Consider the following 25,151-nt stretch of genomic DNA (forward strand, 5'->3'; position numbering starts at 1 on the left):
ATGGCACTTTTTATTGATTGTTGGTTCTTCTCCATGCTTTTGGTGGCTCCATCCAATCAGTGTGTACCATAATAGACAAAGGGATCGCTCCTGTCCATTTTTCAACTGTCACAGATCCGCCTCATAAACAAGTCACTCACATTCCTAGCCTAAACCCAAACAAGATCACTGTCATTTCTGGCTTTGTTTACAAGTACTGTGTAGTGCAGGGGAATACAGTAGTGTAGAACTAATTGTGTGGTTGCTGGAGTCTCGAGCTGCTCATTTAAGACCAAAATGCATCATTTAAAAGGAAATTCCTACAAAGTTTAGTGTATGTTCTGAAACTCACAGCAATCTAAAGTTGTAGCTTGAGAATTTCGGGTCTGTCAACTGTTGAACATAAAGTTTGTGTCTATGAAAATCACAAAGTTGCTCTTACTGTAAGCATAATATTAAATCCAGGTCTTAATGGAAGTTTTTTTTGGTGTGGTTCTTTAAATGCATTTGCAATTTTAAAAGCATTTGTACTTTCTGCATTTGCCACCGGTTTCCGTGGATACCCAAGAAGGGATAATAAGGAACAGACATGTTATTCATTAACTCGAGCAGACTTTAGTCCTGTCCACAATAGGAGTTCCCTTGTTGTCTACTGTACTGTACTTCTAAAACGGTAAGCTCAAGTTACATTTCTTTTTCCAATATTGCGTTGTCTCATTGATTCATATCTGTGCTTGTAATTGTTTGTGTGTGTACAAATATGAATAGCTGCTGTTGACCACCTGGCTCAACCAGATAGGAAAGATGAGTGACACAGAGGATGACAATGAGATCTCATTTCCAGTGAAGGTAAATTATACAGTACTAGTACTGATTATTGAGTGTGACAAATCCCCTATTTGGAGATTGATGTAGAATGTGAGAAAATTTCAATTCAGTGAAATTGAGGCACACAAAAACAACCCTGTCTTGTTATCGCCCTATGTGGTTTTCCACTGTAGTTTCTTGGCCGAGTGGAGGTAGTCCGCCCTAACGGACTAAATATCCTGGAGGAAGCAGCTCAGAGCATCAAGGTAGCAAGTCAAGAAAATACAGCAGCACCCTTTACATGGTGTCTGCCACAATGTACACCAGGCTCACCTATACAAGCTAATGAGATCCCATACACGAGCCGTAAACAAAATTCTGCCTTTGCAAATATAATGTTCTGTTTTGATTGACACTGTCAGACATGTATTTAATGCAACAATATGTTTATTGTCGCAGTTGGGGACCAACCACTTACAGTGGATATAAAAAGTCTAGACACCCCTGTTCAAATGCCTGTTTTTTGTGATATCCAAGAACAACGAGACCAAATAAGCAGCCCCAGACCATCACAACCACCACCATGTTTGACTGCATGATGATGTTTTCCTGAAATGCCATGTTAATTTACGCCACATGTAACAAGACACACCAAAAAGTTCAACTTTCGTCTCATGAGTCAAAAGTCTTGGGAATCTTTCAGATGTTTTTTAAAAAATGTTTTATTTATTTATGCAACGTAAGATGAGCCTTTATTTTCTTTTTGGTCAACAATGTTTTTTGTCTTGGATCTCTGTCATGGGTGCAATATATTTAACCCTAACCCTTCCTTATTGTTGAGTCATGAACATTGACCTTAACTGAGGCAAGGGAGGCCTGCAGTTCTTTGGATGTTGCCCTGCTTTCCTTTCTGTGCTCTTGAAGCAATTTTTGTAGGCTGGCCACTCCTGCGTAGGATCGCCACTGCTCCATTTGTGGATAATGGGCCTCACCGTGGTTCGCTGAAGTCCTAAAGCTTTAGAAATGGCTTTGTAACCCTTTCCAGATTGATAGATGTCAATTACTTTATTTCTCACTGGTTCTTGATAGGCGGCACGGTGGACGACTGGTTAGAGCGTCAGCCTCACAGTTCTGAGGACCCGGGTTCAATCCCCGGCCCCGCCTGTGTGGAGTTTGCATGTTCTCCCCGTACCTGCGTGGATTTTCTCCGGGCACTCCGGTTTCCTCCCACATCCCAAAAACATGCATTAATTGGAGACTCTAAATTGCCCGTAGGCATGACTGTGAGTGCGAAATGTTGTTTGTTTCTATGTGCCCTGCGATTGGCTGGCAACCAGTTCAGGGTGTACCCCGCCTCCTACCCGATGACAGCTGGGATAGGCTCCAGCACGCCCGCGACCCTAGTGAGGAGAAGCGGCTCAGAAAATGGATGGTTCTTGATATTCTTTGCGTCATGGCATTTCGTTGCAGTTTTTTTTTTTATTTATTTTTTTATTATTATTATTTTTTTTTAAGATCTTTCAGCTGACAGAGAGGTTCTATTTCAGTGATCTCGTAATTGAACAGGTCTGGAGGTAATCAGTCTTAGGTGTGGTCAGTGATATTGAACTCAGCTTTCCCAAAAGTGTGGGCCGTAGATTGTTCATGATTTAAGAAAGGGAGGAATTACATTTTTACACAGGGCCAGGTAGCTTTTAATAATCCCCCCTTCCCCCTTGATAAATAAAATGACCATTGGAAAAACTGCATTTTTTTGTTTACTTGGGTTATTTTTGTCTAATATTTATGTTTGTTTTATTATCTTAAAGTGGGGAAATCATGAAAAGAAAAAGAAAAGACTGAGAAAGGGGCAAATACTTTTTCATGCCACTGTATATGCAGCAAGAAAGATTTATGCTGACCACATCATGGGCCAGTAAAAGTGTCATTAGGTTAATTTGTTATACTAGTAACTAAAACTAATGTTAATAGTTTTACCAATAATTCTAAAGCTCTAAGCCCCACACAAATAAATTAAAAACAAAGTTTTTAGTTGCTGCAGTCTTCAACCGGGTACTAGTTTTACTTTATTGTAGTTTTATCATACAGATGTTAACTTTTTTTTAGACTGTATAACCATTAGGAATGTTACCTCAAAACATCGCCCGTAGAGTTTATTAAGGTTCTCATGATGATGATTTGTGCCTCATGCACGTTAAATGACTTGACTTTATGCTTGCCTGTGAACCTAAACGACAGTACTTTTTTGTTGTTGATGTTGTTAAATCAATAGCTTGATGATAATCAACTGATTATTATCTGTGTAAAGCTGGGCCAGTGAGCTTTTGTGCTCAAGGACCACATTTGATTTTTAAAAGAGACAGGTGGGCCGGGTTTTTCATACATGAAGTAAAAAAAAAAAGAATTGTAAAAATGAAACTCCACACAGGCGAGGCCGGATTTGAACACTGGTTCTTAGAACTGTGAGGCAGACGTGCTAACAAGTCAGTCACCGTTCAGCTTTTACCTTTGTTATTATTATTATATATTAAATATTGTTAAATGTACATGTACAATTTTGTATTTTACCAGTAGTATATATTTTTTTTTTACAATGAATCAATCAATTATTTCAGATGAAGTAAAAAAAAACGCATAAATACATTTTAACTTGCCAATTTTTAGGTAAAAGTGTCTCCTGTAAAACATTGTAGGACTCTTGATAATGTAACTGCTCAGTTGGCCGAATGAAAGAATGGAACAGGGTGTACTCTATGTGCATACTTTGCTCACCCCTTGTGTAAAGGCAATTTAAATATACATCTCTTGTATTGGATCTCATAGGATTGTGCAGGTGTCCATAATGTTGTGGTAAATGACTTGTAAAGCTCTCCCCTGTCATCCACAGACGCCTGACCCGTACTCCTCAGAAAAGGCTGCAAAGAAGAGCAAAGTCCATCTCTTCGTGTCTTTGAGTGGGATTGACATATTGGAAAGCAAAACCAAGGTGTACATCAAGCCCAAACCTCGACCTTAACAAAACATCCTAGCATGTGGCATGACTTCCTTCTCCTGACAGTTTCTGCTGTACACCTGCCCCCTCCCCACTATTTCCTTCTGCGCCGTCTTGCCCTCGTCATCCAAAGTGTTCGGCTTTGTGGCCAAGCACCCTGCGGTAGACGCGTACCACTGCTATCTGTTCAAGAGCCAGACTCTGGTGAGCACATGTTCATACACACACCTGAGCGCTGGCCTATCGGTGGACCCCACCTTCCAAAACTCGTTCCTAGGCATACGTGCTGGTCTCCGTCATTGGCGATGTCTTCCGAGCTGCGAAAAAAGAGGAGCGTGTCAGGGGAGGTCGTGACCTGATAGTGGAGGCGCTCAGACACAAGGTTGGCAGCCCTACAGGCATATTGATACAGTATGTCCACTACAATACTGTATTCTAATTGTTGTCACTTTCAGAATAAAATGCTGCAAAAGGAGAATTCTGAGCTCAAGAGGAGGCTTGCAGACAAAAACAATCAACAATAAGGAGATGGTCTTTCGTCAACTCCATGTAATATCAACTTCATTTGAAATCCCTTTTGTTATCTTTGAAGGGAAACCTGCAAGATCTCTTACTGCAAAACAAATTGCAATACCTAAAGTGGTATTTTTGACACTTTGAAATATATTTTGCATCTTGTACCTTTCTGCATTCAGGTATTTGCTTAATTTTTGACTAAATTGTGGTAAATTGGGCAGAAAATATTTGGAATGGCTACAAGATAATACTGTACAGCTTTTGCTAATACAACTTTAGAGGAAATGGCAAAGCTCTTACTGATTTGACAAAAAACATCTGTCATTCTAATCAGTTTGTTCTAATATTCAGTCAGATAAAAAATAATGTGTGTATACATAAGAAAATAATAGATGCAATAAATTACTATTACATGTAGTTATTGGATCATACCTTTCGCACGCTTTACAATTCTTTTATTAAATTTTTTCTTCTAAATTACAACTTTTTGCATAACAATGCAACTGTCCTCATAAAATAACTTTTTTTCATAATATTCAAATTTTGTGTGACTTTATTATCCCAGAATTGTTCCTTTCTAAAAACATGACCGGTCCCAAGACCTACCAAGAGCTGATGCTATTTTTAATATACTGTAAACTCATTTTTTTTTTGTTTCAATTAAAGACTTAAATGTGGATATCCATGAGAAATGTAAACTTTTAAATGATTACCTAGTTTGCTTCTGCTTGAAAATAGTACAGGGTGTCAATAAAGTCTCTTTATAATAACACATTTATTACAAAAGCAAATGAGTAGACAAATGTGTGGAAATTATTACAAAATGTGGAGTAAATATAGGTTTGTTTGTTTGCTTCATTTAATACACTGTGACCTACATCCAACACTATCCCTGTATTCATCAGAATCAGAATCATCTTTATTTGCCAAGTATGTCCAAAACACACAAGGAATTTGTCTCCGGTCGTTGGATTTACAGAACACTTTGGAGACATAAAGACATTGACAAAAAACAATTGTGCGAAAAGATGCAGATTCCTCTAGCACTTAGAGCAGTTCGAATGACTAATATTGCAATAGTCTCTTGCAATGACCCTTGTGCAAAGGGCGCTGAGACTTCAAGGAGTGTATGCGGTTTAAAGTGACGAGTAGTGCGATAATCTGGGACAATGTTGGTTGTGCAAATAAATATCTTGTGCCATGCACAAATTGACGAACATGTCGGTGGATGTCTCGAGAAGATACTTAAACTCATGTACCACATTTGAACCCATTTGAAAATTCTGTGTTGTTCTGGCATTATTAAAAATGTATATATATATATATTGTGTAACAGAATTAACTGGGTATGCTCTAAAGGTTTGGACCGTCGGTCCCTTGCTGACTCTCTTGACTCTGTGTTTGGCTGCTGTTTTCTCCTATTTTAGCACATCACTCGCTAGCTTTTGTTAGTTGTGTTTAGCTTTTAGCAGGTTGATTTATGCTGCACAGAGATTTCAAAGTGGACTCTTTTTCTCTCTGCAGCATCATCAGATCCTTCTGGACATAACGGGTCTTGGCCTGCCTGACTTAATATCAACTTCCTCCCATCCTTTCCATAATGAATGAGCAGACTGACGTAGACACTCGATTTCTCTCTTTTGTGCTTAGCACATTTATTTTGCCCTTTAAAAAGCATTTATCTGATTAAATGATTGTTTAAAATTGACAGTACTTTTGCAAATGTTGCAGTAATCTTGCACGTGCATTTTTCTTAATAGTGTCACTGTTTACGCAATTGCAGTCCTCCTTTGGTCTGTGCAGTCACTGGGTCAAAGGTGTGAAATTGACATGGTGTTTTCATTGCTCCCTGTTTACTACTACAACTACTGGCGATATCAGAAATCTTTTGTCATATATTGTCACAAAATAAATTACACAAAACAACCGGACAATGATAAATTATTGTGTAGACAACTGCAATGTATCCCATTGTTTTAAAGATTTTAATTCAGAAAAAAACACCAAATCTAGGTTTTCCAAATTTTAACCTTCCCGTGGGAAGTAACTACAGTAGTTCACTATATATCGGAATTCATTGGAGTGCTGTACATTGCAGGGTAATATAACATCACACAAGCATATATGTTCACTGTATTCAGCATCTGTGTGTTCTGAGGTTCATTGGAAAAAAAAACTTGAAAACATCATACTTCATTTAAAAAAGAAAACATTAAGTAAACATTTTATTAGACTTATTCCTAATTAAAGTGGAAAGTGAATGTTGGATATGTCAGATATTTCCAGAAAAGGTCTCCCCCTTTATAACCTGGCCACAACTGATAAAATGCTGAGCCCGTTTACAAAATGTAAACATGTTCACCTGTGTCCTGTACACAAATGTTTTTTTTTTTTTAATTTTACATGGAAGCATAATATCGGGAAAAAAGTTGGTTTTGTTAATGTTGCATGTTGTCCATAAACTGGACAACATCTCTATATATATATATAAAACCTGTGATATATCAGACTGTTAGTGTTGCTATGGCTTATCATATCATGTCTACACTGCACATCCTGTTTTATTGTTTTTGGTTTTAGCCTAACAAACATGCTGTAAATACACAGACAATGACTGCCAAACCAATCAAAACAAATTTGCTGCTATGGCACCTTAATTTCCCTCATAGGATGAAGAGACTCTGTATCTGTGCTTGTTTCTGTATGTCCCACCACCCTCTTTCTCACACTCTTTTTCCCATATTTGGTTTCATTTTGTGTTGTCTCAACTCGTCTCTAACCTACAGTATCCCGCACTCTCTTGTTCCAGCTTTGCCTCAGTTTGCCATCTTCCAGAAATAAGCAATTAACCTTAGCTCCTCTAGACTACATACTGACTGACATTTTGCAGTGATGAATCTTCAAAGTTGATTAGGAGGAGTTCATTTCACAGCATGTAAAATCAGGAGATTGGGGGAATGTAGTTGGAAGGACTGCAGTCTGAGATTAAAGTAATAAAGAAAGGTGAGGAGATTGTATAAGGCAGGGCTTTAGGGGGTCTACTTGTCTCTCAGAGATGGACTCATGGTCAAGAAAGGTTTCCTGGAAGGCTTTCTTGAGGCAAAATGCCTGTAATAACAAAGATGTGGCGGGTAGGGTGGGGGTTTGTGGAGGTGCATGGAGAATTTGCCTTTTAAGGGGGTCCGCTCTGTCTTGTGCAAGCCTTGTGAGCTCATGCGCAACCACCACAACACTGAACAGAGTAGCTTAAAAATAAACAAGAGCAGAGAAACACGTGCGGTGTATTTTCCGACCTGTGTCACAATATGTTGCTCCTTTTTCAGACGCCGTGACCAAAATGCATATAGGTTTTCTTGCCTGAATGGATCATATGTTGTTTACATAATTGAACACAGTGAATAAGAGGCTGAGTCAATGTCGTGACGAGCATCAGTCACTGTCACTGCTGTGGTTTTCTCGCTTGTTTTCCAGACAATGCCAACAATGTGTTTTGGGATTGAGCTAGCTGAGGGGAGGCTGCCTACATCTGGGGACAGGAAGCCCAAGGAGATGAGATGGGAGGGGGGTAAGAACAGAGAGGTAATTGTGTATATATAAGAGTGAGGTAACCTAGCTGAGTGGGAGAGGCAGGGCGGGCAGGAGAGGGAAAGGAAGATGCGTTCTTGGGATGGGAAGAGTGAAAAGAAGCTTGAAAAGAGTGGAGAGTAGATGAACACGAGAGAGTCAAAGGGAAAAAGTCAAGTAGGGAAGTGTGTGGGAAAAGTAGAATAATGGGTCCGCACGTGCCAGCATGGAGTTAGGTAAGAGGTGTTTTTAAAGTGTTCTAGGAAAGGAAAGGGTGGGTGAGCATATCCCCCCCCTCTGTCCCTTCAAGCAAGTCGAGCCAGGCTGTACCAGAGCCAGGAAAAGGGGAAGGGCCTCCATCTCCTCTTTTTCTAGCTGACAAAAACAGCTGTCCGAGAGCCTGATCGAGAGGCTTTGCGGAGGACCAGAAGTGGATAGGAGGGGGAGACGTCCCTGAGATCAAGACCCGTCCACCTACATGGGTTGCGTCTTGAGTTCGGACTGGTGTGGGGAGGACGTGGTGCAAGCGGTGCCGGTGGTCAGGAGCCCATCTGTAAAGACTCGGAGCCTGGAGAGGAGTGACAGTGGCAGATTGAGGCTGATGAAGGTCAGTGTGGCAATGTGGTTGCTATATTGCATTATACAGTACATGGTTTAACAGGGGGCAGCACAGTTTTTCAGGGGCTTTCAAGAGGACTAAACAGTCTTCAGTTAAAAAAAAGAAAACTAAACAAAAAAAAACTTTACTAAAATATCTTCTGTAAAATGACAAAACGTGATAAATTTGGACTAAAATTGTCTTCAGTGTATACAAAAATACATGATTGAATTATCTTCAGTGATGACAAAAACATGTATGTAATGTAATTGAAAACTAGTTTGTTGATTATTTATTTTTATTTTTAATTATTATTATTTTTTTTTTACAAAAGATTATTAAATTGTCTTTAGTGATGACAAAAGCATGTAGGGTATGTTATGTATTTGAAGACAACTGTAGCTTATTGTCAGTTTTTCCAAAACGGCGCAAGTGACTAAATTGTCTTTTAATAGTTACATAAACCCGCAAAATTATTTTCAGTGTTGACAAAAACGTGTTTGTATGTGTTTTATTGAAGACTAAATTATTGTCAGTGTTTAGAAAACATATGGGACTGAATGTTCTTCAATGTTTACAAAATCTTTTTTGTTATGTATCTGATTTGTCTTTAAAGTTTACAAAAGCATGTATGTAATTGAACACGAATTACAGTATGAACAAAAACACATATGTAACTGAATTATCTTCAGTGATAACAAAAACACATGCAGGATTCTATACAATTGTACCACAATATGTTATGGCATGGCAGACCTTTAGAACGAGAGGTCAAAAGTCATATCAGACTTCTCAATCTATTGTGACTTGATGATGATGACAGCATCAACATCATCTCACCACACATCTGTGGTGACACAAAAGCGATGTTGCAGTGTGTGATGCTGTCAGCGTTGTAATGTGACAGTACAATGAGGCACTCTGGCTTGTGGATGAATAGTGTGAAGAAGTTAATAGTCAGTGCTGCTCTTGCCAGTGACAAAGTGGGATGATACCATATCACAACATTGTATGTTGTGTATATTCACCTTGCTTGGTTACATTTAGTACAGTCACAAGTGTCTGCGCCTGTCTTTGTCTCCCAAAACGCTTGCCTTCTACCATCTGGCTCTATATTTAAATATGCATGCTTGGTTGCACCACATGTCCCCGCGGGGCCAAAATCACATGGAGAGCACTGTGGGAATGCGGCGCCCTCTGGACCACGTCAACTGGCGGCGAATGACCCCTGTGAGAGTAAAAGTCTGTGGGAAGCAGCTCGGTCCCACTAAGAGATGTTGTCTCTTCTATTTATGGGCTTTCTTTTTTAATGCACTTGATTATCTGAAGGTGTTTAGTGCGTGAAGAACTACAGTTCACATACTGTGGCATCCTGTGATTATTTGCTCATGAAATCTCAGCGTAGTTCCAAAGATCTTACACCTTTCACATGGATTCTCCCGAGGAGAGTTGTTTAGTGCGGAGCCTCTCTGGTTAAAGAGGAAATTATGTCAATTGAATTAATCTTATGACCGATGAAGCAAAATTAATGCTATTCACTGTAACCTTTATCTTTTCTTCTTTTTTAAAAAAAATATTGGGTGATTTATTTGATGTTGACGTAGGCAGTACAGAGGCATCTACTGTATACCCATTTGGTTAGTTTTGATAAGAGACCAAGAAAAAAGCAGCAGCGGCCCGTTCTAAGATTTTTAACATCTTAACCGATTTTTTAAAAGTGAGACACTCCACTCATGGCGAGGGGGAACGAATTTGCCATTTGTGTCCTTAATGCTCTTATAGTGTGTGCTTTACTCAAGATGACAAACTCTCCACACCGCACACGTCGCCACCACCAATCATGAGCCAACCGCCAAACCGGATGTCCGTCATAGTCCCAACTAAGACTGAGCTCTGAGAAGCAGTATGGTGCTAAAGTGCATACAGACTACCAGAAAATACAAAGAAGAAGAGTACAGTAATCCCTAGTTTATCACAGAGCTCACGTTCCAGACCACCCCTACAGTAGACAAAATATATATAAGTAGCGACAAGTATTTATTGTATTATTTATATATATTTAAAAGCTTCATGCATACATTATATTAGAATCAGTATATGCATGTGAGGTGCAGGTATTATATTTGTCCATTCGGGGTCACCATCCTCACATTCCACACTACAGTTACTGTGACATAGGACATACAGATGTCTGACTGTTTACTGGCTTTAGCTTTATTCACTTTGTGTGCAAAGTGATGGCTTCAGTTGAGGTTGTCGGCAGGTCGGCTAAGCTTGTCTTTCCTTGTATTTGGTTCTGGTTTGTTCACTAAAGCGACTGAAAGAGCACTAGTGGTTGTTTCCATCCACCCTCTATCTAAACCACCTGTTATGGATTACAATTCATTCCAAGTAGCGGTGGTAGGCTATATTCAATTAGGTTACAATGTTTACTTTTCTGCAGTTGTGTAACTTGAGACAGTTGTACTTTCCAGTAGGCAGGCACATTGCATTTTAAATTCATTTTTTAAGTGTGAAATGATTCAAAACTTTGCGAATTCTCTTTCAAGCACTTTCCTCCTGTCTTTCGCTTATTGCTACGTGAGCCAGCAGTAACAGTCCATGTGGAAAAATAATTAAAATACCGCGATATAGCAAATAATCAACATTGTAAATAACATTTTAAAAATCCGCGATCCACTGAACACGCAAAAATGAACCGCGCTATTGCGAGTGATGACTGTAATGCTAGATGAGGAAATAGAAGAAGCCAGGCTAACTGTTAGCTTTTGTGGTAAATAGATGTTGCAAAGACAAACTCTGCTTGTAATTTTCTATTACATTATTGGTGAATGACTTGGAAGACCTGGTCACTTTCTCATTGGCTATCGTTCCATCTCACTTGATGCCAATCTCGGTGATGACCACACACGTGAGCTTTTGTGATCGGAAATATTGATTTGATAGTGTTAGCCTGCCCTTTTTCCGAGCAGATCGGGAGGAATAAATCACTCTTATCACACTCCACACCACAGGATAATTCCATCCATCCATCCATCCATTTTCTGAGCTGCTTCTCCTCACTAGGGTCGCGGGCGTGCTGGAGCCTATCCCAGCTATCATCGGGCAGGAGGCGGGGTACACCTTGAACTGGTTGCCAGCAAATCGCAGGGCACATAGAAACAAAGAACCATTCGCACTCACAGTCACACCTACGGGCAATTTATAGTCATCAATTAACCTACAACGCATGTTTTTGGGATGTGGGAGGAAACCGGAGTGCCCGGAGAAAACCCACGCAGGCACGGGGAAAACATGCAAACTCCACACAGGCAGGCCGGGGATTGAACCCCGGTCCTCAGAACTGTGAGGCAGACGCTCTAACCAGTCGTCCACCGTGCCGCCACCACAGGATAATTGCTCAGGATCATCTTTTTGAGACACAGGGAAATCGGAATATTGTTGACTTTGATTGCAAGGGAGGGAAAATGCTCAAATTTGGCCCTATTGTCAGTATGTGTGTATCCCACTAAATACATGACCCGTCGCTATGCTAGAGCTACATTATTGTTGGTTCCATTTTGGTCATCACATTTCTCAATTTTGCAGTCGTATTTTTGTTATTAACAAATCTTTACAGCGTGCACTGAGCTGAAGTCGTGCATGATCTTGAGAGATTTTATACCCACCACCACATTCCAAATGCAGAAACACCACTTTGTTAGCCAATGCAAGTTGGATCATCATCATCATTCAACCGCAGTCCAACACTTAATAATAATAAAACCTAATGTGCTTGTCACCCAGCAGCAGATCATCACAGATGCACAGATGTAATTGACAGTGAGAATCAGTAGATATGTAACTGCTTCTTGTTAGCGTCCATTCAACACCCAGAGCTCCGCTAAACAACACAATATTCCGTGGGAGAGCACAGGAAAAGTCATGAAGCTGCTACCTCTTTGTTGCATGTGGTGACATCCATCTTGTTTGGATCGTCAAATACTGTACTCGTATTTTCATAGAATGGTAAATGTAGTAAATCTCGACGCAAAGACGAGGTTTAACGTATTTAAGTGTTACTTTGCATGCAACTGCATCAGGGAATATTTGTTCCCCACAATATTTCATGAAAAAAGACTAAAACATTTTCAAGGACCCTCCCAGAAGGATCTGAATGTTTTGCGAATCAGAGCACATTCATTTTTGTACAAAGATGTACAGTAACTTCTTAAAGACGCTTTTCAGGAATGTTGCTCAATCTCAATTTTGAAACATCCATTTTCTATACTGCTTATCCTCACGAGGGTTGCGGACTCGGGGGTGAGCTGAAGTCTATCCCAGCTGACTTTGGGCGAGAGGCGGACTACGCCCTGGACTGGTTGCCAGCCAATGACAGGGCACAAAAAAAAAAAAGAAAGACAATCACACTATAATGCACATTCAAGGACAATTTAGAGTCTTCAACAAATTTGTGTATATAATGGAACTAGAATAGTCAAACTGTCACCATCATCAAACTTCTATTAGCAATACTGGTAAATGTTAAGTACCTTTAACATTTTAACATTCTTAACTGCCATCTAAGTTAAACACTGTTAATAGTAAAAGGGGAAAGCAATCAAGCACTGTCTTAACTTGAACGAGGACGGTATGATCGGAGGGTGAGTCTTGTCGTAGATGCACTGCATATAACACAAGTGTAAAACGAAGTTTACAGGAACGCATGAAAAACAACAAAACACACACACACAGTGCTATATAGTACCTTTATGACACCAATGGCAAGGCTGGAGTCCTACTGGTTTTAATGTGACTACTGATTTCACTCAACTTACAATTGGGGATCGGCAAGAACCGCTACCCGGTACCATATCGGGCCGATACCAGCCTTATTTCAAGGTATCGGGTACTTGTGAAGGCTCCCGATACCAACCAATGATACTTAAAGCAAAAAATAAAATCTTGACACTAAGTCCTCCACACCAGTAGTTGGTGCTACACTGCTACGGTTTGACACATCGACAATTCATCATACGCTTCAGAAAGAGAGAAGGGAAAAAAACGGTCTTTGTTATCAATCATTGTGTTAATTGAAATTTTGTGACTCAAAAGTAATAGTGGTATCGGTACTCACTATCGGTATCACTGAGTCCTCAAGAATGAATACTCGTACCGGTAGTGGTTTGAAAAAAAGTGGTACTGAAAATGCCCATTTATAATTGTAAAAGAATACTTGTCTCGTTCTTTTCGATCCTTCTCTTGGTGTTGCACAAAAGCCATCAAAACTCAAAGAAAAGGCCAAACACACGTGCACGCACAGAGCGTTAATCCTTGTCGCTGTTAAAACTCAAGTTTGTATGACTTTCGAGGCATATATTTCACGACAACTATACGAGCTCAAAAGCCTCCCGGTAATTCCCTGGCTAATTCCTAGCATGCTCAACTAACATTCTCGTGTTCTCACCACTGAAGACTTGAATAGAAACCACTTTTGCTTTTTATCATTAGAAAAACAAAGTAAACTTGACATTGTGATGTTTTATATCACATTTGTCCATCGCCCCCTGTAATTTTCGTGTGAACAACAGTGTTTAGATTGACCTAGACTGTGGCCCAGAGCCGCAGGCATTCACTATAAACACACCCGAGACAGGAAGGAGCACTGAGGGAGCAGCTATTGGTAAATATAGAGCCACTTTAGTATTGTCATGTTAGCAAGGGGGGAAAAAAAGGTGTATTCAAGTCTGTATAGGCTAGATTCCAGTGGCTTCATAACAATCATCTGGACCAAACTCTGGCCAACATTTGGAAGTCTTGTTTGTTTGTTACAGACGATGGAGGGCAAAGACAGGGAAATAAACCATTTCATTGGGCAATATGTCTCCAAACTTCTGTAAAACAGTGTTTCATAACCTTTATTAAGCCAAGGCACATACTCTACATTGGAAAAATCCCAACGCACACCACCAAACCAAAACGTCACAGGACTACACTCGGTGTAACCTTCAACGTCAAACACATGACACTGGTTGTCTTCCAAGTTGTTTAATTGCAACTTCTATTAACTACACAGGCAAAGTAACATTTCCTTAAGTGTTAAACAAATGAACTAGTGTGAAATGAACCTAAAATAAAGTTAAACTACTCACCTGTAATAAGGAGGGAAGTATAAAATGTTTGCAGAGCGGCACTTGGAACTTTGTCTTTTAGGTATTGCTCGAATTTATCAACCTGTCCGTCGGCAGCCAGCGTCTTGAGAGTGTGTGTATGTGTGTGTGTGTTTGTGTGTCCTTATTCATGTTATCAAATGTGTGCTTTAGTGAACAAATAGTTGAACAGTTTTTTGTTTTTTTTAAATGTCCAATTTTGCGCATGTAATTTATGTCATTAATTTCTTTCTTGTGGTGGTTGATTCGCCTGACGTTGGTGCAGGCAGCAGGTTCAGTTCCCACTCACTGACGGTGTGAATGACAGTGGATGATTGTTTGTCTCTATGCGCCCTGTGATTGACTGGTGACCAGTCCAGTGTATTGTCTGTCTATTGCCCAAAGTCATTTTATTGTAGGTTACTGACTAGCCACACTCTTTCCAATGTCACAGTCAGTTGTATTTCCGGTTCTATGGTCATCATCACACTTTCCCTCTGCCATTATTGGTACCGTTCTATGGTCGGCACTCCTGCGCCCTCCCAAAAAACCAATGACGTGGTGTTATTACTTCAGTTTTTCATTGAGTTGAAGTCTCACAAGATTGTTGCCATTAATAGATAATGATTTGACTTTTGAGGCATATTTTTCCAGAAAATGTTGGTTACAATCAACTTTGGAGGATCCACTCTATAGTACATACTGAATATTTTGTCGGGTTTAGTTGGGACTTGGGCAAATCACAGAAAGAAACTGTCTGAGATCAACAGAAACACGTGAGCTTTAGTCATCCCTCATGGTTTCTTGCTCTTAAACAGCTGCACCTTATCAGTACTCTGGCTTAGTGCTGTCTTACACAATCCACTCCCGCTTCTCTCGCCTCCTCCTCTTCCTCCTCCCCTCATTTCCTGTTGGCTCCGCACTCCATCCTTTTTCGCCATTTAGCCTCTTCCACCAGTATTCCGTGTTGCCTCATCTGGACAGAGCAGACAAACACACCCTCAATGATGATGACTTTATTCACTTCTCAACACCTAAAGTCATTGTACCTCACCCATTTTCCCATCCCCAACTCCATCTCCCTTTCACGTGTGACCCTCCCCCAAACTAGTGACCGACCCCATGGCCTCATTCCAACCCCAAGCATCGGTTTCCTGTCTCTCACTCCTCATTATTTTCATAAGTGGCACCCCGCCCATTACCTTTATTTCAGTAATACCTTTCACCTTCCATTGTGAATCTGCCTATACGACACACCGCTCCCTGTTATCCCCCTTTACGCATTCCAAAAAAAGCCCAGAAAATTGCAAACATACAAAAAGAAGAAAACAAATCTAACTCCAGACATTCCATATATATGAGCAAGAGACATGGACTGCATTAGCACTTACTCTGAACCGCAATCACGTTCTCCTCTGATGGGAAGGGTTACAGTTACCAACATCATACCTGTGTATGCATACAGAAGAACACGTGGAAGTTGAGCCTGCAGTGAAATGAAGGTCTGTCTGTCTGTCTGCCTGTCTGTCCACCACTAGATGGTAGTCCGAGCACACTAGATCCCCGTAGTTGAGACAGTACTCTTCAGCACTGCTGCACCCTGATCACTTTTTTGGAGGGTTTTTTTAATGGAAGAAAATCGGTGGTGGGCTGCACTCGTGCTATCTGATGTTCTTTAAATTCCATTTTGTCCCTCAGTGACAATGTTCTAAATTACAAAGACAGCATAATTAGTGTTTCATTAAACCTAACAACAGAAATACATTTTTAGCTATTGTGTGCTTTTTGCCGGTCATGCCATTTGTTGCTCGGCTGAAATCACAGGGCTCAGAAAATGTGAGAACATTCCTTGTCAGTCTTTGCTCTGTATTAAACATAAAATACATACTGTATTGGGAGAGACAAAAAAGCACACCATCTGCTGGTTCTCGAGGGAAATTCAATCTCCCGCTGCAAATAATGCAAAGTTATCACTGCTTTAAGCTTCAACAAGCATGCTGCAAAGAATCCGAAAAATCGGAAAACAATCCATTGTGGAATTTTGATGTAAATCTAGGACGCAGATAGAAAAATAGGAAAAAGACAATCATGAAAGAAAACTAATGTGACAGACCTACTATCATGGATGGGGTCTGAAGCCAGTCACTGTAAATAGTGTAATATTGCATTACAATCAGAACAAATATGTTTGTCCAAAACAAGGAACATGGCAACTTTGATGTTGTATATATACTGAATATGTACATATGTATCTACTGTATGTACATATGTCCAGTATATGTGTATATACTATATGTATATACTGTAAATCTCTAAACCCAGTCTCTTATTGTTGAGTCATGAACATTAACCTTAACTGAGGTGTTCCTTTGTGACCTCCTGGATGAGTTGTCGCTGTGCTCTTGGGGTATTTTTTGTAGGCTGGCCACTCTTGGGAAGGTTAACTACTGTTCTTTGTTTTCTCCATTTGTGTATAATGGCTCTCACTGTGGTTTGCTAGAGTCCTATAGCTTTAGAAAAGGCTTTGTAACCCTTTGACGACTGACAAATGTCAATTACTTTATTTCTGATCTGTTCTTGAATTACTTTGGATTGTGGCATTTTGTTGCAGCTTTTTGAAATCTTTTGGTTGAATTCATTTTTTCAAACAGGTTGTATTTAGGTGATTTTTTTTTCCTGATGGAACAAGTCTGGCGATAATCAGCCAATGAAAATGAACTCAGCTTTGCCCAAAATGTGACTACCCTGAGTTAATTAATTATTTAACAAGGAGGTGGGGGCAATTATCCATCCACAGCCAATATCCCCAAGACGCACAGCTGTGGTATCCTTGAGCAAGACACCGATATCCCAAAGTGCTCCCCGGGCTCCTAAATAGCCCCCTGCTCCAGTGTGTGCCACTAATAATGTGTGTATTTGCAGTGTCCACTATTGTGATGGGTAAAATGCAGAGGAAAAATGTGCCTGTGCATGTGTTCACGATGAATAGTTGATGATTTTATTTATTTAGAATTCGTTTTTTTACTAAAGTAATTGCCCCCCGCGGCACGGTGGACGGCTGGTTAGCACATTTGCCTCACAGTTCTGAGGACCGGGGTTCAGATCCCGGTCTCGCCTGTGTGGAGTTTGCATGTTCTCCCCGTGCCTACGTGGGTTTTCCAAAACATGCGTGGTAGGTTCATGGAAGACTGAATTGCCCGAAGGTGCGAATGTTTTTTTTTGTTTCTATGTGCCCTGCGATTGGCTGGCGACCCATACATATACAATAGGCCAATATGTACAACATATCAAACTTTAAGTACCTGCAACTTGTTACAAGAGCCGCTTGGCTCTGTCAGGGGGCTTTGGAACCAATCCGGAGCAGCCGTCCTCGCACTCCCCTCCCAAAAGCGACCAATGGGAGGGCGAATAGCCGTAATGCCACGCCCCCGCATGCGGAGGGCTGGGTGTGGCTCCACCCTGCAATTCGCTACAGCCCACCACCACCACCGCCGCCGCCGCTGACTCTGAGGGTGGACCGTAGCAGAGCAAACAAGTGATCTCATAGCAGCAAGAGCGAAAGAGTGTGGCCGTGTTCGTGAGCGGAGCCTCTCCTCGGCATGAGGAGCCCCCGTTGAAAGTTCAACCACCGGAAGCATGTTTAGCGGCAAAATGAGCAAGGTAAGAGCAACTCGTGCGACAGGCGGGGAGTTACTTTGTTTGGAGGAGTACTGTCGGATGGATGATGCGCCGGGAGCGTGCGCGGCATGTTTTCCGCGTGAACTTGGACGTCATCTCTGTGTTCAAGTTGCAGAGTTCAGGTTGCTGGATTGATTTGATGGCCTGAGAAGAGCGAATAAGTTCTGTCACCATTTGTTGCGGCGTTGAACTCGCTCCCAATGACATGCGCGTCTTCTGGTGGGGTCATATGATGCAGACCGCCCCCACCCCTTCACCTCCTCTGGGTTACTGCGTCAGAGCCAGTCGTTTCTTGTTAATGTCACACAGTTAAAGGATCACAAGGAAACTCACCAGTGCATGTAGATTCCCAACTTTTAATTGAGCCGAGGCACATATTTTACATTGGAGAAAAATCGAATCAAATAACCACAAAACAAAACTGTCACAAAATGTAGATATACATGTTAATAATGATGCACCTTCTCCCATCGAGTGGAAGAACATTTCATTGTTTCGTCTCTCACTATACCTCACCGCCATATATTTCATTCCATAGATAAGTTAATTCATTTGTCGTGAATATCTTTTCCGGACCAATTAAGTGAAATTGGATGTTTTCCCAAGGCTCACTGGTCAAGAATCATTATATGATTTTCATCCGTCATAGAGCAATTCAAATCAATTTTTGAAATGTGCAGAATACCTTACTCACTTGAGTGTATGAATTGTGTCTTTTTTCATAATTGAAGGCAGGCACATGTTCCAAACGTGGGGTAGGGGCATGTTCGTATGACAATGTTGCCCTGTGAGGCAATGCTGCACCGCACCCAGCTGGTGGCGCTTTTCTTCTTTTGTTTTCAGTATACAGTTTATATTTAATACAGATGCCAAAAGGTTGAATATACAGTCATGAAAAGTCTCATCGGCCTTGTAGTTTTATTAGTTTTTGCTGTAATTTCCTTAAAGCCCGGCTGCCTGATTTCAGGTTTCTGTTCCCTGATTATTTTATTTCATATTTATTACACAGTAGTTACATTAGTTACAAATTACAAAGTTTGTGTATAATTAAATCGCTCATGATGCGTTCATTTTTGAGTCATTTCCTTGCTTGCCCGACTTCCTGTTCCTGTTCCCAGATAGTTTTAATACAGTGTAGTGGTTTAGTTAGGAAATGGAAATGAATTATGTATAAACAAACGTAATCATTATATTATTCTTATGGGAGTAATTTCCTGAGCATGTCAGTCGTATCTCGTGTTGCTGTCAGTGGCATAGAACTGTCAACCCTATTCAAAAAGCCGAGATTGACATATCCCACTTTTTTTTATTGTCAAGCAACAAGTGGCCTTGAATACGTCCGTCCATGTATTTTCTGTACCACTTATCCTTATTGGGGTTGCACACGTGTTGGAGCCAGTCCCAGCTAATTTTGGGCGCGAGCCAGTGTACACCGTGAGCTGGGCGCCAGCCGATAGCAGGGTATTCACATTGACACCTATGGACAATTTAAAGTCTTCAATTAACCAAAGAAGCATGTATTTGGAATGTGGGAGAAAGCCGGAATATTCGAAGAAAACCCATGCAAGCACAAGGTGAACATCAAGAGATTCGAACCCTCAACCTCAGAACTGTGAGCACACATGCCAACCACGTGCCTACCGTGCAGTCCTATTATGAAAACGTGACTAGAAAATATATTAAAATACAACTTACATCCCGCACAGTAAGACTCCAGCGTCGCCTTATGTATTGTTGTTTATTGATTTTTGTGTTTTAAAGAGGTTAATGTAATTCTACACTTCTGTGACCATTCAGAATGTTAAAAACTGAGATGCACGCAACGTAACTGCCAGATGATTCCTTCGCATTATGCCTCCATCATTGTTTTCTGTTTCTATGGCTTAATATTAACATTCATTCATTCATCTTCCGTTCTGCTTATCCACGCTAGGGTCGCGGGCGTGCTGGAGCCTATCCCAGCAATCTTCGGGCGAGAGGCGGGGTACACCCAGAACTGCTCGCCAGCCAATCGCAGGGCACATATAAATAAACAACCATTCGCGCACACATTCACACTTACGGGTAATTTAGAGTCCTCAATCAACCCACCATGCATGTTTTTGGGATGTGGGAGGAAACCGGAGTGCCCGTAGAAAACCCACGCAGGCACGGGGAGAACATGCAAACTCCACACAGGCGGGGCCGGGATTTGAACCCCGGTCCTCACAACTGTGAGGCAGATGTGCTAACCAGTCGTCCACCGTGCCACCCCTTAATATTCACACTGGTTAATAATCTTATTTTTGCACGTGTAGGACAGCAAAGAATGTTAGTTAGTTAGTTAAACTACCCATAATGCATTTGGCATCTTCAGTATCCATAAGATAAGCATGGGACTCCTCCTGACATCCTGCAGGTGTGTGTGTGTGTGTCTGCATGGCAACATGATTAATGATTGTTGTTTGTGTTGGCTTCACATCATGTCAGAGTCCCCATCCTGCTTGACAACGTAAAGAACCAGCAACCAGATAACATTGTATGCCGTGCTGCCAAGCTTTCCTGGGTCGGTAGCACTGTTGTCATTAGAAAACTCTAAAATCATATTTGATGCATGACAGTGGGAAGTTTTTTTTTTTTCTTGGTGGGAGTAAATGAAAAGATTAATGTTGTGTCTCTGGGATAGTTTTCATTACAGGGTGTAACTTCTGGATGATTCTTCCCTGCCAGGAGTTTGTTCTTTCCAGGTTTCCACTCTCAGATGAAACTAGTCCAGCAGCATTAAAGGAGACATATTATCAAATTTTCCCCCCACAATTTTACCGCTGGAATAGCTAAAAAAATAAAAATACAAATTTAATACATTACTCCGAGATAATGCTTTAGACTGTTTCTGGTTAGATTGTTGTGACTGACAGAACACATCCAAGATGAGACTGGGAATCGAGACAGTTCTCTGACGTTCTTCGGTCAAAATTCACAAAAGATAAACAATTAAAGCACATTCGACATCCACCTGTGACACTCCACTTGAAATTACTCCTTCCTGAGGGGTTATGTAATTGAGTCACTGTTCAACCGTGCCGTTCAATGGGTCAAATGGGCTTTCGTTACCAAGGTGACAGGGGGCAGAGCTTGGTGGTTCCGACTACTACTTGTTTTCAAACAGACCAGAGTCTGAAGAGAAAGGCCAGTCGGAAAATAACAGAGAATGCCAGACATTTTCACTGGTGGAGGCACCACCTATCACCAACTAGGCGAATTACACTTGTCAGTTAGTGTGCTGATATGTGCATGTGGCGCATGCAGCTGACACATCGCCAAACTCAAATAAACATCCGAGTATGCGTCACCTGTCAGAAGCTAACACTGCAGCTCTGCTTACCTTTTGGGTTTGACATGATAGTGCCTCGAAAAGCGACGGTTCTTTGACGAGCTTAACTTACAATTAGGACGTTATTAATTTGGCAACACTTAGAACAGCTCGCTTACAGGCACATTTTTGGAAATAGCCAGCTAAGAGATGGTTGTTTAATTCCACACTTGATGGGAGGACAGGCACTCCAAAGAGCCAACTATTTCTGTACAAACGATTAAAAGGTCAATTTTCCATATTTCCTGTTTAAGATAGCTTGAGCTTCAGATGATGTCCGACTCTATCTCCAAGTAGCAACAGCTATTTCCTCCAAGCTGACTAATGACGGGATGATGCCATCCTCTCACTGGACCCTCTTCAATGCACGTGCTTAACATTTTTAAAGCAAAGCAGATGTCGTATTTTGCTGGTAAACATGAAAAAATGCAGCTGGGCTGTCAGTGCTGGTCCTTTGAGACTATTTTCTCTGTGTGTGTGTGTGCTTGTGTGTGTGTGTGTGTGTGTGTACTTGTTTGTATGTTAACAGCAGGAGTCCTGAGGAGCGGAAGTGCACCGTGGCGGTGCACTGACCTCACCTCAGAAACAGGGACTCTCTGTTCCCTTCCCTGCTTGTCCCACCCTGTGGACACACAGTCTCACACACACACTCACATAAATTAACACACATGTAATAACTGGAGTGGATGCCAGTAAATGATGCTGGCATCCTGATAGCAGCCCATGTGACAGAATTTCAATGGAGGGTGGGACTTACATAAGCATGATATAACAAACAAACCAATGAATGAGTACAGTCACAGTTTTCAACAGGAAAACAATTGTTTTAGGTAGACTACGTACCACTAAAACTACAGCACTCTCTTTAACTTTCTGATGTGATGTGTTCTGATTCCAAATTATTTGCAGTGTACTACTATTAAACTGCACTGGCGATAATATTACAGTGTATCTGTGATTCTTATCATACATTCTCTCAAAGTATCTTGTCAGTGCTCCAACACTGTCCAAGTTCCATACCAATCTTCATTACATTTTTGGGCAGCATGGACACTATTGATTTTGGCTTATATATGATGCCAAGTGTGCAGTCTGATTTTTGCAGTCAGGTTGGAAAGGCTCCAGCTCCCTGCAACAAAAATTAAATATAATTGATGAGACGTACAATTTGTCATGATGATTTGATGATCACCCCCCCTTGCACCCTCCATTGTAGCGCAGACCTCTTCTTGAATGGCAAACAATTGAAAAGCCACACTTGTGTGTCCTGTGTCGTTGTCACTGACCATCTGCGGCCTAATCTGAGGTCACAGTATCTAGCCACCCCGTCAGTGATGCTCTCCTCCCACACAACAACCACTCTTGTCCCACTGTGGGACTATTTTTAGAAAGGAAGAAGAAGTGAGGAAGTTTCTAGGGAGGGAGCACACCAATGGCGCTCTCTGTGTCCATGTTTTTTTTTTTATGTGCATGCATGCACCTTGCCTTCTGTGTGCCTCGCTTGTACATGTGCGAAGCCCCTCCTTCGCTCAATCCCGCCACTGTTTTGCGATGACTGGCGAGCAAAGAGAGGGATTTCGGGTTAGAAAGCATGTCTTTGACTACAAAATCTCTGCTTCATCTCGCTGCCAGAGAGACTGAAAAGTTGGGGAAAAAAGTGCTTCTTGTGTGTGTGTGCAGCATATGTTGTTGAGGGGGCGTGGTCTGTCCTGGCAAATGGGGTGATGCAGGGACGGGAATAGGAATAATTTCCATTTACTCTTTGCTCGAATGCACCTCGGCACGTGAGTGTTTCTCTTTTGGGTTTGGGAGTGCTGTCTTTATGTGAAAAACTTTGGTCAGGTACCAACTACTGCAGAGGCTACGTTATTTTATAGTCCAATGTACTTTTGAAAGGTTTTAATGGCAATTAAGACTAATAATAATACTACTACTAATAATAAGTACAAGCGGAACGGTGAACGACTGTTTAGCACATCTGCCTGACAGTTCTGAGGACCCTGGTTCAAATCCAGCCTCGCCTGTGTGCAGTTTGCTGGGCAGGAGAAGTCAGCATTTGTTTCATAATTTAAAACTGTTCTCAGGTGTTTTGATGAAAGGTCTCTGGCATTGTTGGCAAAGCATATACAATTGCATTGTAAAACTGTGGTGAAAATTGCTATGTACGGTAGGATAGTTCTGTCTCATGCAAATGAGTACAGATCTGTGCATGTGGTGCATGCAATGGACATATCACCAACTAAAAATACTGTACCTCCCAGCCCCATGTTATTTCATAAGTGGACAGGCACTCCAGAGTCCCACCGATAACCCTAGTATACGGGTTATTTACACGTTTATTTATACACATTTATTTCACAGTTGCATCTACTCTGGATTAAATCTAAATTACAGTGGAATTCCTAAAGTTGCTTTGCAGGTTTTTTATTTGAAAGAAAAAATCCGGAGTCCCAACTGTCATTTATTTCTCAGTTGAATCACGGCCGAAAAGAATTTGTAACAAGCTTTTTTGATGCTTGAACTTTAAACATGTATGAAAGAGGTTTGCAATGTTTACTACATGGAGTGGTACTGAGTGTAAAGGCAGACTGGCCCCAACTGCGGGATGGTTCGTAGCTTGCTGAAAAGGACACGTGCGCAATCCTGCTGCATGTTCGGTTCCGTCACTACAAAGAGTCCCTAATGGCAGACAGACAGTGTCTGGTTTATTGCTGTTGTGCCTCCACATTGTTGGTCAATACTTTCATTTGTCGCCTTTTGGATATGTTTTATCCGCCAGGAGCTACAATCGAATGAAAAACAGTCTTGAGTATTATCTCGGAGTGAGGAAGATGTTTTTTTTTTTTTTAGCTAGTCCAGTGGTGACAGTAATTACTATCCTGTTGCATTAATTTGTAATTTTTTTCTGAAGCTTGGTTAATTAAAATGTGTTAAATTTATTTACTTCATAAAAGAATTATTTGATTTATTGTAAAAAATGACATAATGTATTTTTGTATTTACTTCATAAAATAATTATTTGATTTATTGTAAAAAATGACATACTGTATTTTTGTCCCTGGATGTAAACCGGGGGGGGGGGGGGGGGGGGGGGCATTTAACATTTGTAATTTATTTTATTAGAAAGCAGGATAAATATTATATTTAACTCTCTGCATTTAACCCATCACAGTGAACACATACACATGTTAGTAGAACACACTGGAGCAGGGGGCAGCTGAAGCGCCCAGGGAGCATTTTGGGGTATCAGTGTCTTGCTCAAGGACACCACAGCTGTGAGTCCGGGGGCTGTTGGCAGATGGTCCAGTCGGGGTCTTGAACCGAAGTCCCCCACGGTGGCAGGCAATGATCTTAACCATTGGGCCACGGCTGCCCAATCCTATGTTAAGGATAAGCGGTACAGAAAATGGATGGATGGATATTATAACAGCTGCAAGCTAGCTAGCTAGTTGTCTCTTCTTGTATTTAAAAAAACTAACAAAAACCCCCCCCAAAAACAATTTTGTAAATAATTTGTAATTTAAAAAATATTTGTAA

The 25,151-nt window shown here is 41.0% G+C and overlaps 2 protein-coding genes and 1 long non-coding RNA gene across 10 annotated transcripts in view; 2 read left to right on the plus strand and 1 right to left on the minus strand.

The window, feature by feature from the left end:
• The first annotated feature begins 92 nt into the window (after positions 1-92).
• Positions 93-6,220, plus strand: LOC133481904 (PTB domain-containing engulfment adapter protein 1-like). Of its 3 annotated transcripts, XM_061781239.1 has the most exons (8): positions 93-652; positions 748-828; positions 981-1,052; positions 3,674-3,772; positions 3,845-3,982; positions 4,056-4,160; positions 4,234-4,327; positions 5,819-6,220. In XM_061781239.1, the coding sequence occupies exons 2-7, from the start codon at positions 784-786 to the stop codon at positions 4,300-4,302; spliced, it is 528 nt and encodes a 175-aa protein (XP_061637223.1). In that variant the 5' UTR covers positions 93-652; positions 748-783; the 3' UTR covers positions 4,303-4,327; positions 5,819-6,220. The 3 variants fall into 3 exon arrangements, with proteins under 3 accessions (XP_061637223.1, XP_061637215.1, XP_061637233.1); XM_061781231.1 differs by lacking the exon at positions 5,819-6,220 and having other exon boundaries at positions 4,234-4,725; XM_061781249.1 differs by lacking the exons at positions 981-1,052; positions 5,819-6,220 and having other exon boundaries at positions 4,234-4,725.
• Positions 6,221-7,906: 1,686 nt separating this feature from the next.
• tns2a (tensin 2a) overlaps positions 7,907-25,151 on the plus strand; it is a 74,173-nt gene continuing 56,928 nt past the window's right edge. For 3 of the 6 annotated variants that reach the window (XM_061781107.1, XM_061781115.1, XM_061781146.1), the window contains exon 1: positions 7,907-8,465. In XM_061781107.1, the coding sequence (XP_061637091.1) occupies positions 8,337-8,465 (129 nt within the window). In that variant the 5' untranslated portion in view covers positions 7,907-8,336. Of the gene's footprint in view, positions 8,466-18,071; positions 18,245-25,151 lie in introns of those variants that run through there. The other 3 variants (XM_061781125.1, XM_061781136.1, XM_061781156.1) reach the window with 2 other exon arrangements.
• LOC133481916 (uncharacterized) lies at positions 15,343-18,021 on the minus strand. The gene is made up of 2 exons (XR_009789645.1): positions 17,887-18,021; positions 15,343-15,560 (listed from the first exon to the last, which is right to left on the minus strand). It is a non-coding gene; the product is annotated as an uncharacterized LOC133481916 (long non-coding RNA).

Source organism: Phyllopteryx taeniolatus, chromosome 1 (assembly GCF_024500385.1).
Source record: "Phyllopteryx taeniolatus isolate TA_2022b chromosome 1, UOR_Ptae_1.2, whole genome shotgun sequence".
Taxonomy (NCBI): domain Eukaryota; kingdom Metazoa; phylum Chordata; class Actinopteri; order Syngnathiformes; family Syngnathidae; genus Phyllopteryx; species Phyllopteryx taeniolatus.